General features: G+C 45.6%; 1 protein-coding gene across 1 annotated transcript in view; it reads left to right on the top strand.

Moving 5' to 3' along the window:
- Positions 1-14,396, top strand: part of LOC126528403 (regucalcin-like) — a 35,513-nt gene extending 21,117 nt beyond the window's left edge. The window contains exons 3-6 of the mRNA XM_050176296.3: positions 3,469-3,663; positions 6,049-6,261; positions 12,456-12,602; positions 13,981-14,396. Coding sequence (XP_050032253.1) covers positions 3,469-3,663; positions 6,049-6,261; positions 12,456-12,602; positions 13,981-14,174 — 749 coding nt within the window. The 3' untranslated portion in view covers positions 14,175-14,396. The remainder of the gene's footprint in view (positions 1-3,468; positions 3,664-6,048; positions 6,262-12,455; positions 12,603-13,980) is intronic.
- The last annotated feature ends 1,003 nt before the right edge of the window (positions 14,397-15,399 follow it).

The following is a 15,399-nucleotide window of genomic DNA, read 5'->3' as shown; positions in this document are numbered from 1 at the left end:
AAAATACAGAAATTAAATCGCCGACTGCGAGCAAAACTAACATCACTAAACAAGGAAATAGAGTGCTATTCCAAGCAACTGGCCCTGCAACAGTGGGACGAAACGTGCAACGAAACGGACGGTCGCATGAGAAGAGGTAGTAAGTGGAATCTGCTTAAAAGCCTCCTAAACGATAAACAGTCCCGAAATGCGCTAAATCTCGCCGTCGATAGGGTCATACATAAACAGGTCACCTCGGGCCTCACAAACGATGTAATTGTCGACGACCTGGCGCGAACTTACCTACCCGTCAAGGAAGGAGATTCGCAAGGCATAAGCGCGAGAGCGATGTACACGGGGCTACACAGGCCAGAATTAGACGAACCTTTCACGATTTCAGAAATCAGAGACGTACTCTTCAACCTAAATGGAAGATCGGCCCCGGGGCCAGACGGGGTCACCAACAAGCTCCTCCGGAACCTGGACGACAAGGCCATCGAAATCCTAACGGCAGAGATAAACGAGGTGTGGAGCTCTGGGCAGGTCCCGTCGGAATGGCGCACCGCAAAGGTGGTGCTCATCCCCAAACCGGGGAAACCTCCGCACATAAATAACCTGCGTCCCATCTCTCTAACGTCGTGCATTTGCAAAGTGGCAGAACATGCAGTGCACAATCGAATCGTCGAACACGTAGAAAACCACGAACTATTTAGGCATAATCTAATAGGTTTTAGAAAGGGACTCTCCACACAGGACGCAATGCTCCTCCTGAAAAGATCTATATTCGATAACGAGACGCGGGACGTACGAGGTATCATTGCACTCGACCTCGCTAAGGCCTTTGATAGGGTGGCTCATGAACACATCTTGACCGAAATTTCCAATCTCAACCTAGGGCGGAAATTCTTTAATTTCACTCTCTCGTTTCTATCGGAAAGGAAAGCGTTCCTTCGACTGGGCACGATCTCGGGCGGTCCTTACGAACTGGGCAACTGCGGAACCCCTCAGGGCTCGGTCCTATCCCCGCTGCTATTTAATATCGCCATGCATAAACTGTCCGAAAAGCTGGCCGCACTCCCAAAGATAGGACACGCAATCTATGCAGACGATATTACAATCTGGTCCCCGGGGGGATCTCTGGCCGATCTAGAGCAATCTCTCCAGGCGGCCATAGATGTAACGGAAGAATTTCTTACAAGCACGGGCCTCAAGCTGTCACCGACCAAATCCGAACTCCTCCTCTACAGACAGTCGAGGCAGGGCGTTAGGAACCTCGAGCCTCTGGAAACGCTGCCAGTCAAAATTACAACACAAGAAGGGCACCCCATTCCGAGGGTGAACTCCATCAAAATTTTAGGACTTCTAATCAACGCCAAAGGCTGTAATGCAGAAGCTCTAAACAAGCTGGGTGCGCAGGCGAAAAACATATTAAGACTCATAAGTAGAATCGCAAACAAAAGGGGGGGACTCAAGGAGGACAACCTACTCAGGGTCTTCCAAGCTTTCTTCATCAGTCACATTACTTACACGGCACCGTACCTAAAATGGAGCAAAATTGAAAAGAACAAACTCGACACGCTCATCAGGTCCGGCATCAAAAGAATACTCGGTATCCCACAATCCGCTAGCACAGTAAAACTACTTCAACTCGGAATTCACAATACCACAGACGAATTAATTGAAGCGCAGTTTATTGCACAGATCTCCAGGCTTTCGTCAACTAAGCCGGGAATCAAAATTCTCGATGAAGCTGGTCAACTCCCTATACAGGCACCGCTCGACAGACACCCCCTGTCTAAATTAGCCCGTCAAGGTATAAAGGTTGAGCCCGTGCCGAGGAACATCCACCCAATATATAACGAAGGTCGCAGAAGAGCGCGGGCTAGAACCATCCTTCGACGAATCGATCCTTACGGGGCAGACGCATTCTTCGTCGACGCCGCCAAATATGGCAGCGAAGACAGGTTTGCAATTACGGTCGTTGACGCGCGCGGGACACTTATCAGCGCCGCATCAATTTACGCTAAACACGCGAATGAGGCGGAGGAAACCGCGATAGCCTTGGCTCTTCAAGCCGCAAAAGGCCCGGCGACCATTTTCTCCGACTCGCGCACGGCGGTTAGGGCTTTCTCGTCCGCTCTAGTTTGTAAACACGCAGCCGACATCGTCAACAGATCCTTTCGTATTACTACGCGAGAAGACATTGGAGGTCATACATTAGCATGGTTCCCGGCGCACGTGAACGATGTAACTAACCAAGCGGGTTGCAACCCTAACGAGCGGGCCAACTGCCTGGCGCGTGAATTCACGAACCGCGCCCGAGATAACGGTCCGGCTCTCCCACAGGATTGCCCCTTCAAAGATAATCTTACGACCTTTCATGAAATTACATCACATTACAGACAAAGCAGGAGAAAATTCCCTCCCCCCAGCCCGAAACTGAACAGGGCTCAAGCTGTTACTTTCAGACTTTTACAGACGAGATCCTACCTAACCCCTAGAGCGCTGAGTTGGATAGACCCGAACTTCCCGCAATCGTGCTCCAAATGCGGTCACGCGTGCTGCTCCTTCGACCACATGCTCTGGCTGTGCCCGTACAACGCGGGCTCCGACTTTCATAACAAGTCCAAGTGGGACGCCTTGCTGAAGAGCTCGGATTTCACAAACCAACTACAGGCCGTCCAGAGGGCCCGCGACGTCGCGGAGAGTCACCACCTCCCTGTCCCGTCGTGGGCGGAGCCAACAACTTGATCGGGGAGCCTTCGGTCTCCCAATCGAGTTCCTCAGGACACTTAATAAAGTTCTTGTCACTGTCACGCAAAAGAAAAAGAAACGCACCGAAGAATGATACGGTATTCTAAACAAAAACAAAGCGTATGCTTTCATTTTAAAAAAAATGGAATTTTACGTGTCAGAACCATGATATGACTATAAGGCAAGCTGTAGGGGTCGACTCCTCATTACTGTTGACGACCTGGGTACCTTTAACGTGCACGTAAGTTAAAGTATACGGGCGTTATGTTGCATTACGCCATGCGACCGCCATGGCCGAGATCTTACCAGCGCGAGCTTCCATAAAAGCCCACATGACTGTGCAATGTTATGGTACAAGGCGTATGGGTCTTGCAAATAGGAATTGTACATTACGCAGAGGGCCGCAACAAGTACAGAACAATGCAAAATACATAATAGAGTTCGTGAAAAAAAGATGTAAGGCTGGAGGCTTTCTTTCTAGGTTCCAATGATGGCAGGTCGATGGTATTCTTAATGGATTAAATACTTGACGCAATGAAAACTGTTTCGGGGTGAATATAACTGCTTTATTTTTGTTGGGCATCCGATTCGTTCACTATGCATGAATTGTGAGGGGTCTTCTTATATAAAAGAAGCATATTATAATTTCGATGTATGATATAGGTACGCAAGCAATTTGGTGTCTTCGGGTAGAACCTTTGGGCTGTACTTATCTGGTCGCTTGCCTGCTCGCAGACCACGAGATTGGCAACCTGATCCCGTACGCCGAGGACAACCGGAAGCTGATGGTGTGCATGGGCAACGGCGTTTACAAGGTGGACCTCGACACCAAACAAAAGACGCTGCTGGCCGAGATGCTGGACAAGGACTCCGCCGTCCCTACGCGCATCAATGACGGAAAGTGCGACGCTCTGGGACGTCTCTGGGCCGGTGAGTGTGAGCGCTGTACGGACCATTTGGCTGTTTGCAAATGGAGGCCCTGATAATGGTATTATCATTGTAGTCGTTGTCGTCATCATCATCAGCCTATATTAATGTCCGCTGCAGGACGACGATCTCCAATTACCGATGTCTTGCGCTAGCTCATTCCAAGTTGTAGGTCCACATTTCCTAACTTCATCACACCGTCTAATTCACTGCCGTCCTCGACTGCGCTTTCCTTCCATTGGCACTTATTCTGTAACTCTGAAGCTATGTAACCTGTAACTCTCAAAACTTGGTAACATTCCTTCCTGCAAATATCACAAGAGGGAATGTGGGCGCTAGCGCCTACAGGAACTCAAGCAATGGTGGTTGTCAGCACGGGAATGATGGGCGGCAATACATTGATTTGCGTAAACTGCGTGCTTCTGGCTTCGAACGACTGTGCAACTTTGCAAGTCGGTCAGTTGCAAGAAAATGTTGTGAGGTGGGGATCAGACAGCAAACGGAAATAGACGATATTCTAATTGACATTAAGAGAAATAAGTGCAGCTGGGTAGGTCATGCAAAGTGTAGGTTAGATAACCGGTGGACCATTAGGGTTACAGAATGGGTGCCAAGGTAAGGGAAGCACAGCTAAGGAAGGCAGAAAATTAGGTAGGGTGATGAAGTTATGAAATTCACAGGCGCAAGTTGGAATAAGCTAGCGCAAGACAGGCGTAATTGGAGATTGGAGATCGCAGGCAGAGGCCTTCGTCCTGCAGTGGACATACGAATAGTCAGATGATGATGATGCCTATAGAAGACTTCTGGTCTTGACCACTCGTTGTGAGGCACGATGTAGTCGCGTAACAAAAGGTCGGATGAGCCGGAGTGAGTGCCAAAAGGTAGTGATGTCCCTCTCCCACGTGACCACCTTTAGTGTCATCACATCACGACATAGAAGAGACTAAGCCGAAACTCAGCTTAGAAAAACTATTACGTTAAAATGTTTAGGAACTCTTAGTTTTGGCAGTATTTCCCTTCTAAGGTTTCGACGTTCCGGACCATCGCTCAACGCAAAAAATGAAGCGTCGAGAATATCGTTGGCGCGTTGGGAGGCGGCCCTGCTCCGCCGCGTCCTCGCTGATCAACTGTGGGCTGTCCGGCACGCCGAGGAAGCCGCCCGAGTCAAGGACTCAAGGCCGTCACCTAGGCTGGGGTGCCAAAACCCCTGCCAAAATTCCTGCCAAAATCGCCGGACGTTTACAATAAAGTTTTCACTCACTCGAATATATCGTGTCAGTAAACTTTTGAAACTAAATGCCATTCCAGGCGTGGTGCTTTCTCAGAACTCATTCCGTTGTCTAATGCGTACTCTCATTCTCAATATCACCAGTTGTGGCTACACCTGAAAGATACATTTCTGGTTTATACCGAAGTCGTTCTGCGTAAAAAGCATACCTGTTAACGTTTTTTTTTTTTACTTTCATTTTTGGCCGCAAGATCACTCGATGCCTGATGTTGAAGGTTCTACTTGTGTACTTGCTGCTCACAGCTGTTAAGGGATAGCGGTGGCTGACACTGCAAAGATGAATCAAATAAGAATAAATGCGAACAAGCCCTATTGTATTCACTTCTGTGAACTTAATTTTCTTGCTCAAAAGCAACCAGTCGAATGGAAAGTAAATGTCGTACCCCCCGTAGATAAGCTATGCGTGTGTGAAGGAAAAAAGAAAAGCGCGCGCATTGTCTTGCTCCGTCCTCCGCAAAGGTGAGCCAACGGACTTCGATCCCCCCAAGGCCCCGATCCCCTCGCCTCAGCTTCCAATCAAGACCTCACTCAACTTCACTCACTGAGACTTCATCTGAGTTACTATAGTGGCTACCAGTGATCAAATCGTTTGTTTCAACATCATTATCGAGGAGAACGTAGTTGTGTGGCTTACTTGGTACGGGTTCGTCCAAGACGAACTCATCGAGGTCGAGCCCTCAAATTCAGCCTCCCTTCGTCAAATCTGTCAGTGGAACGCGCATCTCACACGTCTCGCACAGAAATGAAAGAGCGATAACAATGATATTTCGGTGAAAGAGATCACGGGCGAAAACTAATGCAGATACCTGACAATCCATAAAGATCAGTGGCGCCACACTGACGTCACCGACGCCATGTTTCAGGCGCGATATTGAACAGAAAAAACAAAGGGCTTGGGGTATGGTTTGACTTAGGCTTTCTCTGTAATTAATCAACCTCTTCCCGCCAAAGACGTACAGATACAGCTTCGAAAGACCATAGTACTAGTCTGAATAGTCTGTTTCTAATTACCGTTTTATTTAGAGGTCACGTGATTTTGATTGCGCGGAACGCAATTTGCAGCTCGCCCATGGGGCCGCGTTCATATTGTCATATTCCAGGTTCGATGCCCATGGAAGTCGACCTCGAGGGTATGGTCCAGGGGAAGAACAACTTCTGGTCTTACTCCAAGGGACAACTGAAGCACAAACTCGACAAGATTTCCCTCTCCAACGGAATCACGTGGACGGCCGACAACAAGACGATGTTCTACAACGACTCCGTGCCCGGGAAGGTCTTCGCTTTCGACTTCGACCTCGCGTCCGGTGATATAAGTGAGCGTGCCTTCTTGAGCGTGGCTTACGACAACCGACTTGATTCTATGGAACTGAGTAGGTTATACGGAGGGCTTATACATAGAACGCGCAGGTCCACACCATCAAAAGCAAAGTTCGCTCTTAAAGATCAGAACCGCGTGTAAAGAATTTTTGCATTTAAAACATGGCGAGTTACGTTCTGGGACAATTATAATGGGAAATTTGCTGCGAGATTGAATATCCGACTCTATACATGCGCTGTAATTAATGTTCACTTTTTCTCTTTTCTACTTCTTAAGCTTTGTAATTAGTAAACATGAGAGTTACCTATTGTACTGTAATATATCATGTACATTGTAGGGTGCACGAGTGCGATGCCTTGGCATTTTCAATTTTTTCTTATCACATTCTGTTAATGCGTGAGCTTTGGGAGTTTCAAAGTTGAAAAAAGTGTGTGTTTGAAGTTTGGGAAGCCGGTCAAGTGGTATATATATATATATATATATATATATATATATATATATATATATATATATATATATATATATATATATATATATATATATATATATATATATATATATATATATATATATATACATATATATATATATATATATATATATATGTATATATATATATATATATATATATTAGTGCGACTGCTCCAGTGTAACCGGCGGTCTGCTCCGAACTACCGCCAGTTGCACTTCTCTACTCCAAGAGAAAGGGCGTGCGTCGAGAAAGGTCCTGAACAATACTTTGAAATGTGGTGAACGCAGTTTCAACCATGGATCCGGGACCTCAGAGGTGCGAGGTAATGTTAGCGCATGTCTCTCGCATCTAAAACTCAATCATCACAATCATCGCTAAATATATATATATTTTTAATGGGATATGCATTTTCCTGAGGGTTACGATTTGACTGTAATATGTCTGCTGTCTGTCTGTTGTTTATTGCATATAAACGAAAAAGCTAAGCTGTAGTGACTGTTGAAAGCCGATGTTTTATTTAGTTTGTCTGTATTTATCAAAATTGTTCACAATGCAATATTTTAGAACTCGGAAATATGAAAGTTACAACTCTGTAACTCAGTAGCGATAAATGACATCACAATTCTGTAAATTGCACGTAACGATGCATATAAAGCGGCGTCACAGTTGAGCCCGAGATAAAGCTTCTTTTTATGAGCATTTCGAAATAAAATATTATAGAAGGGAAAGGAAATGGACGCTAAATTCTACTAAACGCAAAACACTATAATTTTGCCGTTACTCTAACGGCATGGTTCCTTCGTCTTGGGTACGATTTCTAACCTACCCGTTAAGACAGTTACCCATTCTAAGTACTTAGGTGCTATTGGTTTTAGCGATCTCGACTGGTGTAGGCATCCAACTAAGGCGATCTCGCCGGGTAAGGAGTCTTTGGTTACATCAAGACGTCAACTACGAAACGTACCAAAGCACGTGAAACTACTAACTCACCAGAGACTAACGCGACCCGAACTAAAAATACGTACGCATAGAGCCTTCACCAAATTTACCTCAGTAACGCACATGAAGCCTTTCATAATCGCGCCATCCCTTTGATCATCTCTTCTGTCTCCTATAGCACCAGCCTAACTTCATTCAAAGGCATTCTCGCACGAGGTTGCTTTGGTATTGCGTGTGTGATTTGCATAGTGATAAGCTATAGCACTAAAATGGCGACTGAAAACCCTTTCCCGTTGACGTTTTAGTGCTATAGCTATGGCTTATCATCAATACACTGATGTTATCACAATGCACTTAATCGCCTCCTACACGGCTCGCCACCGTCTATTAGATTCTCTCGTACGAGCAATTCATTAAGCATAAATCGTTCTCGCGCCCACGCTGCTACTTTTGCATCTTTTTTTTATTGAACAGCCAAAGACTGGAATGACTCTGCTTATATGCGATATCGCGGTCGTCACACCTCTTCATCTCCCTTCGCATCAGAAGATTTCCCGCATCGTACATTTTAGCAAACAGCAATGCACATTTTTTTCTAACCCTACCCGTTGTGGAATACCTCTAGAGTGGTCTTTACGGTAATAAACTGACAGCGGAAGCTTTTACAAGGCTATTGAGGCTGATGTATGTTTCTCTTTTTGCGGTTTCTGTTTACCAATGCGTTGCATGAGCCTAGTGCCCGCAATGACTGGGCGTTTCGCAACTGCAGCAAATATACGAAACGGCCCGTACTTTATCCTGCCCCGTGCCTTACGTTTCGGGAAAGAGACCTTTCATTTGTGAATGCAATATAATAGCGACAAAGTTCAGTAATTTTTTCTCGCCCATTGGATGCGCAGGAAGCAAACGAGATATGTGAATATGCTCTGAAAAAAAAAAGTTTACGCCCTTGCATGTGGTTCTATTTTGCCCCCAAACAAGAATCGTCATCTGTCTTGCCCGCATTTCCTTTCTTTAGCGCTGCAAGCCCGGTACTCCCTACTCACGAACGGCTTGCGCGTTGTCAGGTGACACAGCACTCTCGACAGGAAAGTAGCGAGCGCCGAGTTTTCAATAGAGGAAACGCAAGAAATGTAGATGACGATTATTGTTTGGGTGTAAACTTTTTTTTAGAGTGTAGTTGTGATCCTTTTATTTCCAGATTTCTTGGGGGGAGGGGGGGGCAAGAAAGAACAATTCCTTTTCCCTAAAAGTACCCATATGTGAGGCATAAGGAACGGAAACGGACGTATACACGTACTCTTTAAATATTTACACCATTTGGGGTTTATCTTTTCCCATAACGATAATCGTCCTAAATCTCCCCCGCGTTTCGTTTCTTTAATGCTGAGAGCCCGGTACTTCCAAGTCACGAATGGTTTGCGCGTTACCTGCATGACACAACATTCTTGACAGGAAAGCAACGAGCACTGAGCTTTCGAGAAAGGAAACACAAGCAAGGCAGATGACGATTGTTATTGTGGGACAAATATACACCTGAAAGGGGGGCAACTGTTTTAAGAGCGAAAGCACGCCTTTGTATCAGCCGCTCTCACTTTGAGGCAGCTTGTAGAACGCTTGCATTTGCGAAAATGAATATTGGTATTCGCGAGCCCCAGTGGATGCCGCCGTGCGAGTTCTTTAGATGCGTTCTCTGTCGTGGGAAATTGTGCTTGTGCAGAGCATTGTTTTCTGAATCATAATGATGACACGCTGGTAGAATTTTTGTTTAACAGCTGCACATGACGTCAAAATGCAGCTTTATCTTTCTTGAGCGCCCCTGTTCCAGATCCGCTATGGTGGCGTAGCGGCCATGGCTTGCGCTACTAAACACTAGGTGACGGGTTCAAATCTCAGCCGCGAGAGCCGCATTTCGATGTGGCAAAAAGAAATTGAACGCACTCGTACTGTGCATTTGGTACACGCTAAAGATACCCAAGTATTCGAAATTATTAAGGGGCCCCTCTACGGCGTGCCGCATAATCAGATCGTGGTTTCAGCAACTAAAATCTAATTTTTTTTAGTCCCGTTCTAATTCACGAGCTCAGTATCGAAAAGCCAAAATGGACAACCGCTTGCAATATAATCAAAGGGCACTAATGAATAAGAGTAAATTAGATTTAGCTGTGTGGTACCATTTCAACTATCTACTTTCGTATATTAGGAAAGAAAAGGTTTCGTTACTAGCGAATAAAATTAAAACTAAGGGTTTCTTATCTCGAATATCGCGCGCAAATCGCACTGCCGATACGTCAGTGTTGCGTCACTCATGACAAACTATGTTCGTGAGTTTTGGTAATTTCGGAGCTGAAAAAAAAAAAGCCCTCAGAACTTGAGGTCTGCTCTTTGGCTACTTTAAACTACAATGTGTGAGCATTCCTTCCAAAACACAATTAGCATGACGCGAGTAAAATGCTGTCAGTTGATGAAGTCAAGGGAAGTTAGCTTAACAAAACCGGATGCTTTCGCCACATCTATTTCCTTGCAGCGCCTTTTCTGACAAAAACCAACTTTGACTTCATGCTTACTTTATACTTTATATATACTTGCTTATATACTTGTCTTCTATACTTCCTCCTCCTCCTCCTCCTCCTCCTCCTCCTCCTCCTCATCATCATCATCATCATCATCATCATCATCATCGTCGTCGTCGTCGTCGTTGTCGTCGTCGTCGTCGTCGTCCTGGCTACGCGCACTGCAGGGCAAAGGACTCTCCCATACTTCTCCAACTACCCCGGGCATGTGCTAGTTCTGGCCATGTTTCTGCAAGCTTCTTTATCTCATCCACACACCTAACTTTCTGCCGCCCCCTGCTACGATTCCCTTCTCTTGCAATCCAGTCCGTAACCCTTAATGACCATCGGTTATCCTCCCTCCTCATTACATGCTCTGCCCATGCCCATTTCTTTTTCTTGATTTCAACTAAGATGCCATTAACTCGCGTTTGTTCCCTCACCCACTCTGCTCTCTTCTTATCCCCCCCCCCTTAACGTTACACCCATCATTCTTCTCTCCATAGCTCGTTGTGTCGTCCTCAATTTAAGTAGAACCCTTTTCGTAAGCCCCAGGTTTCTGCCCCGTAGGTGAGTGCTGGTACGACACAGCTGTTATACACTTTTCTCTTGAGGGATAATGGCAACCTGCTGTTCATGATCTGAGAATGCCTGCCAAACGCACCCCAGCCCATTCTTATTTTTCTGATTATTTCAGTCTCATGATCCGGATCCGCAGTCACTATCTGCCCCAAGTAGATGTATTCTCTTACCATTTCCAGTGCCTCGCTACCTATCGTAAACTGCTGTTCTCTTCCGAGACTGTTAAACATTACTTTTCTGCAGATTAATTTTTAGACCTACCCTTCTGCTTTGCCTGTCCAGGTCCGTGAGCATTCATTTCAATTGGTCCCCCGAATTACTAAGCAAGGCAATATCATCAGCGAATCGCAAGTTACTAACGTATTCTCCATTAACTCTTATCCCGGATTCTTCCAAATCCAGGTCTCTGAATACCTCCTGTACTTATATGCTGTATTTTTATACTTACTTATACTTCATAATTGTTTTAAGTATTCGTTTTTTTTCCAAGCACTGTTGAAATTTGGAACAACCTAGCTGGTTCCTTGCGGGAAAAACCTAATGAAGAGTTTTTGAAAGAATTGTCTAACCACATTTTGTAATTACGTTTCAAATTCATTGTATGTTGTTTTGATCTAATCTCTGGTGTATCCACTCCTGCTATGTCTCATGTATTGAGACAGCAGTATCTGTAAATAAATAAATAAATACTTACACGTCCTGTATACTTAGGACACTATCGAAAAGATCCGACGCAATGGATGACTGGCTGGCTGAACCGATACAGTGCTGCTAATGCGACCGGGTTAAGGGAGCTTACCACGGCCCTTGTGGTCACCGTGCAGAATACTAATTAATTGATCGATTATTGGGCTTCATGCCACAAAGGCCAGTTCTGGTCAAATAGCGCGCCAAACGTATGGTGCAATGAGTTAACAATTGTTCGTGAAGTCAAGGCTGTAAGATGGCTTTACAGGGCAATCGAGAGTCGACGCCGTCACACCCTCACAGCTGTTTCCAAGTGGCCTCTCCCCATCGTCCCTATACTCACGGACAGGCGGACGATATCCAATAAATGCTTTCTTCTCTCTGTCGTCTCATGATCAGCCTTATTCTTGTGTCTACTACAGGACGAAGGCGCCTCTTCCTGCGACGTCCAATTACTCCCATCTTGCACTAGCTGATTCCAAGTTATGCCTACAGATTTTTTCACTCCATCTGTCCCTCCCCATCTGGCGTCTTCGACTGCGCCTACCTTTCCTAGGGAACAATGCATTTTGTAACACTGATAGAGCACCGGTTACCTGCTCTATACGCATTACGTGACCTGCCCAGCTCCATTCGTTTTTTTCCCTGTTACTGTCAACTAGGATATTGGTTTACCCTATTTACACCACACCGATGTCTTCCTGTCTTGTACAGCGTTAGGCCTAAGATTCTGCGTTGTATCGCTCGTTGCGCATTCCTTAACCCTTGGCTTATCTGCTTAATCCATTGAATGTCTTCTTTAGACCTGTTTATGTGCCTTTAAGGACGTAACTCAATGATGCCTGAACTTACACCAAAGGCGAATAGGCAGAACTATGGGATTTCCATGAGGCAGTTCTTGACATGACTGGACGTTGAAAGAGTTGGTCAGCCTTCGAAAGTGATTGGTCCGTGCAGGTAACCGGCGTGTGCTGGCCGAGTTCAAGGTGACCCCCGGCTACCAGCAGCTGGGCTTTCCCGACGGCATGACCATAGACGTAAACGACAAGATCTGGATGGCCTGTTTTGCAGCAGGCGCTGTGGTGCAGATCGACCCCGAGACCGGTACGTGTACAAGGAGGCCTACGGACGGCTTCGGCAGGCTTAGTCTTCTCCAATTAAAGAATACATATCCCGGCACTTCTTTTTTAAGTTCTTATTGTTTCTTTCGGTGCGAACAGATCTTTCTTTTAAATCGCCCATAAGAGATAATGCTAACCCGCCGTGGTTGCTCAGTGGCTCTGGTGTTAGGCTGCTGAGCACAAGGTCACGGGATCGAATCCCGGCCACGGCGGCCGCATTTCGATGGGGACGAAATGCGAAGACACCCGTGTACTTAGATTTAGGTGCACGTTAAAGAACCCCAGGTGGTCAAAATTTTCGGAGTCCTCCACTACGGCGTGCCTCATAATCAGAAAGTGGTTGTGGCCCGTAAAACCCCGTAATTTTCGTTTTTTAGAGATGATGCTATATCGTTGTTTCAGGTGTATTTGTGGAAGGCGCAAAATTTACTTGCGTGAAAAATTTTAATCTCCAGGCAGCGAATTGAAAATACTCACATATACGCTTTTTGTTCACTCACTATAAAGCACAGGCTCCATTTGGGAGATTGAAACCTAGTCAGAGCGAAGTCATATTTGATTAAAGCTGGCAAATCTTAAGACTCCCATTGTTTTCAAGATATATGACCTTAAAAGGTGCTACAAAATGCACTGGCATTCCATTTACCTTTTTGCCTAAAAGCGTTCGCAGAGCATTTCTAGACGATCTTAACTGGAATGACAATGCAATTTGTAGCAGATTTTGGGGACGGACATTTCGAAAATCGTGTTAGCTACGCGTGATTTCTGCGAATAATACATGGTTTCACTACTGCTCGTTTTCAATTTTGCGGTTGCAACATGTACTCCAAATTGAATAATTAGTTAGTTTATGAACGCTTTAATTTTCCAACTGGGCACTGCGATTTGTCGTGCGGGTTATGTATGCCTTTCCGTGCAATGCATTCGAACTTCCCAAATTGCTCTACGTGCATAACACGGTTAAAGAAAAGTTCCAGCTAAAAAAAAGTGCCTCGAGGGAATATCGGGGCACGCGAATCTTATTCACCGGCCCGCAAGATGAAGGAACGTGAAAACTGGCACAACGTAGACTGAAGTCATGGCCGCCCTCTCATGAGAAAGTCAATTGCGACCTCGTTTCCAGACTCAAATGCTGGTTTCGGCAAGTTCTAAATTAAGATGGACCGTTTAGATGCGTGACTTTAAAAGGTCACGTTTATGTGACCGATTTCCGAACCGCAATGAGTTTTTTTACGGCTTTTGATAACGCCATATTACGCATGTTCGAGTTGCACGCACACAAGTATATTTGGCTGATAATGCCTGCATTCGACAATGACACCATGTCTTCTTCCCCACCATTCGTCCTTGCCTACTTTTAGCCAAAGTCCTCACCAAGATCAGTTTTCCGGCCAAGTACACTACGTCATGCTGCTTCGGAGGGAAGAACTACGACACTCTCTACGTCACTTCCGCTAGCTTCCCCCCCGACGCCACGAGGCCCGAAGACGGACTGCTCTTCCAAGTGACCGAGCTTGGCGTGAAAGGAAAAGCGGCATTCGAATTCGCTGGCTAATGCCCCGGACGCCGTGGGAAAACCGATTTAGCACAGCTTATATGTAAACCGGGATATCGACGGCCATGGATGGATGGATGGATGGTTTGTATAAGCGTACCCTTGGAAAGGGTGCGCTGGCTTTGCGCCACCATGACATATTTTTCTTATTTCGTCGAATGTCTTACCGTTCTTACTTTTCTTAACAAACAATAAATACTCTGCAACAAAATTTTTTCAGTACTTATTGGGAACTTCGTTTTTGTGCCCCTGCATCGTTTGTGGTCTCCATACTTTCCTGTCACCAAGCCTGCAACCACCTCTTACTAATCTCTATTGCGGGCATGTTTACTTTCCCCCTGCTCTGAGCTCGCTGAACCCGAGCGCTTCAAGAAGGCCAGAGGAGTCTAAACTTACAGCGCAGCCGATATCTTCACATTCGAATAAAACATGTTGCATCGCTCCCCTAGCTTTACCACAGCGAGCAAATGACTCTTCCTTGTTGTACCACGCTTTATGACTATTCGTTCTAAGGCATCTTGATCGCCCTTCGAAAGGTAGAGCTTCCCTTTAAGTTACCATAATAGCCGGTTTATTTTGGATTGCCGCCACCAAGGAGATTGTTTCAACCTCATTGCCTTTGCATTTAACGCTCTTTTTTGCCAAGCTGCTTAATATACCGACCGCGTACTTTCTGGTAAGCTCCTCAGTACTTTTCTTCTACTACGAGTCCATATTTTTTTCCTGTAGAAATACCTGAACAGTCTCCCGGCCCATTTACTTTCTTCCATATTCCTCAGTCGTTCTTCATGATCAATTTTATTGCGACTTTTCCTCACTTCAAAACTTGTCCAGCCCATACATCTCACCTGTACGGCTTCATTTGTAGTCTTCCCGTGAGCTCCCAGTGCGAGGCGTCCGACTGCCATTTGGCTGCCACTGAGGCCTGGTTGTAGCTCTAATTTCAAGCAAACGATGCATTTCCAAACTTCCGTCTTGAAACCATTAGCTCTTTCCATCTACTCCAAAGCACCTAGTACCTATAGTATCACCATAGAGTTCTGTGTTTCATTATGGCCGCATTTCTTAACCGCTTTGCTATTTTTTTTTCGTATGTTTCCTTATGTTTGTGGCCCTCATTTATCCATAACCCGAAGTATTTTTATTCTCCTACCTGAGGTATTTCCTGGCCCTGTATTGGTCCTGTCTGTTTAGTGTTTTCATTAAATACAATAGGACCGAATTT

This window comes from Dermacentor andersoni, chromosome 9 (assembly GCF_023375885.2).
Source record: "Dermacentor andersoni chromosome 9, qqDerAnde1_hic_scaffold, whole genome shotgun sequence".
NCBI classification, from domain to species: Eukaryota; Metazoa; Arthropoda; class Arachnida; order Ixodida; family Ixodidae; genus Dermacentor; species Dermacentor andersoni.
Note: the sequence above shows the minus strand (reverse complement) of the source record. Positions and strands in the feature narration are given on the sequence as shown.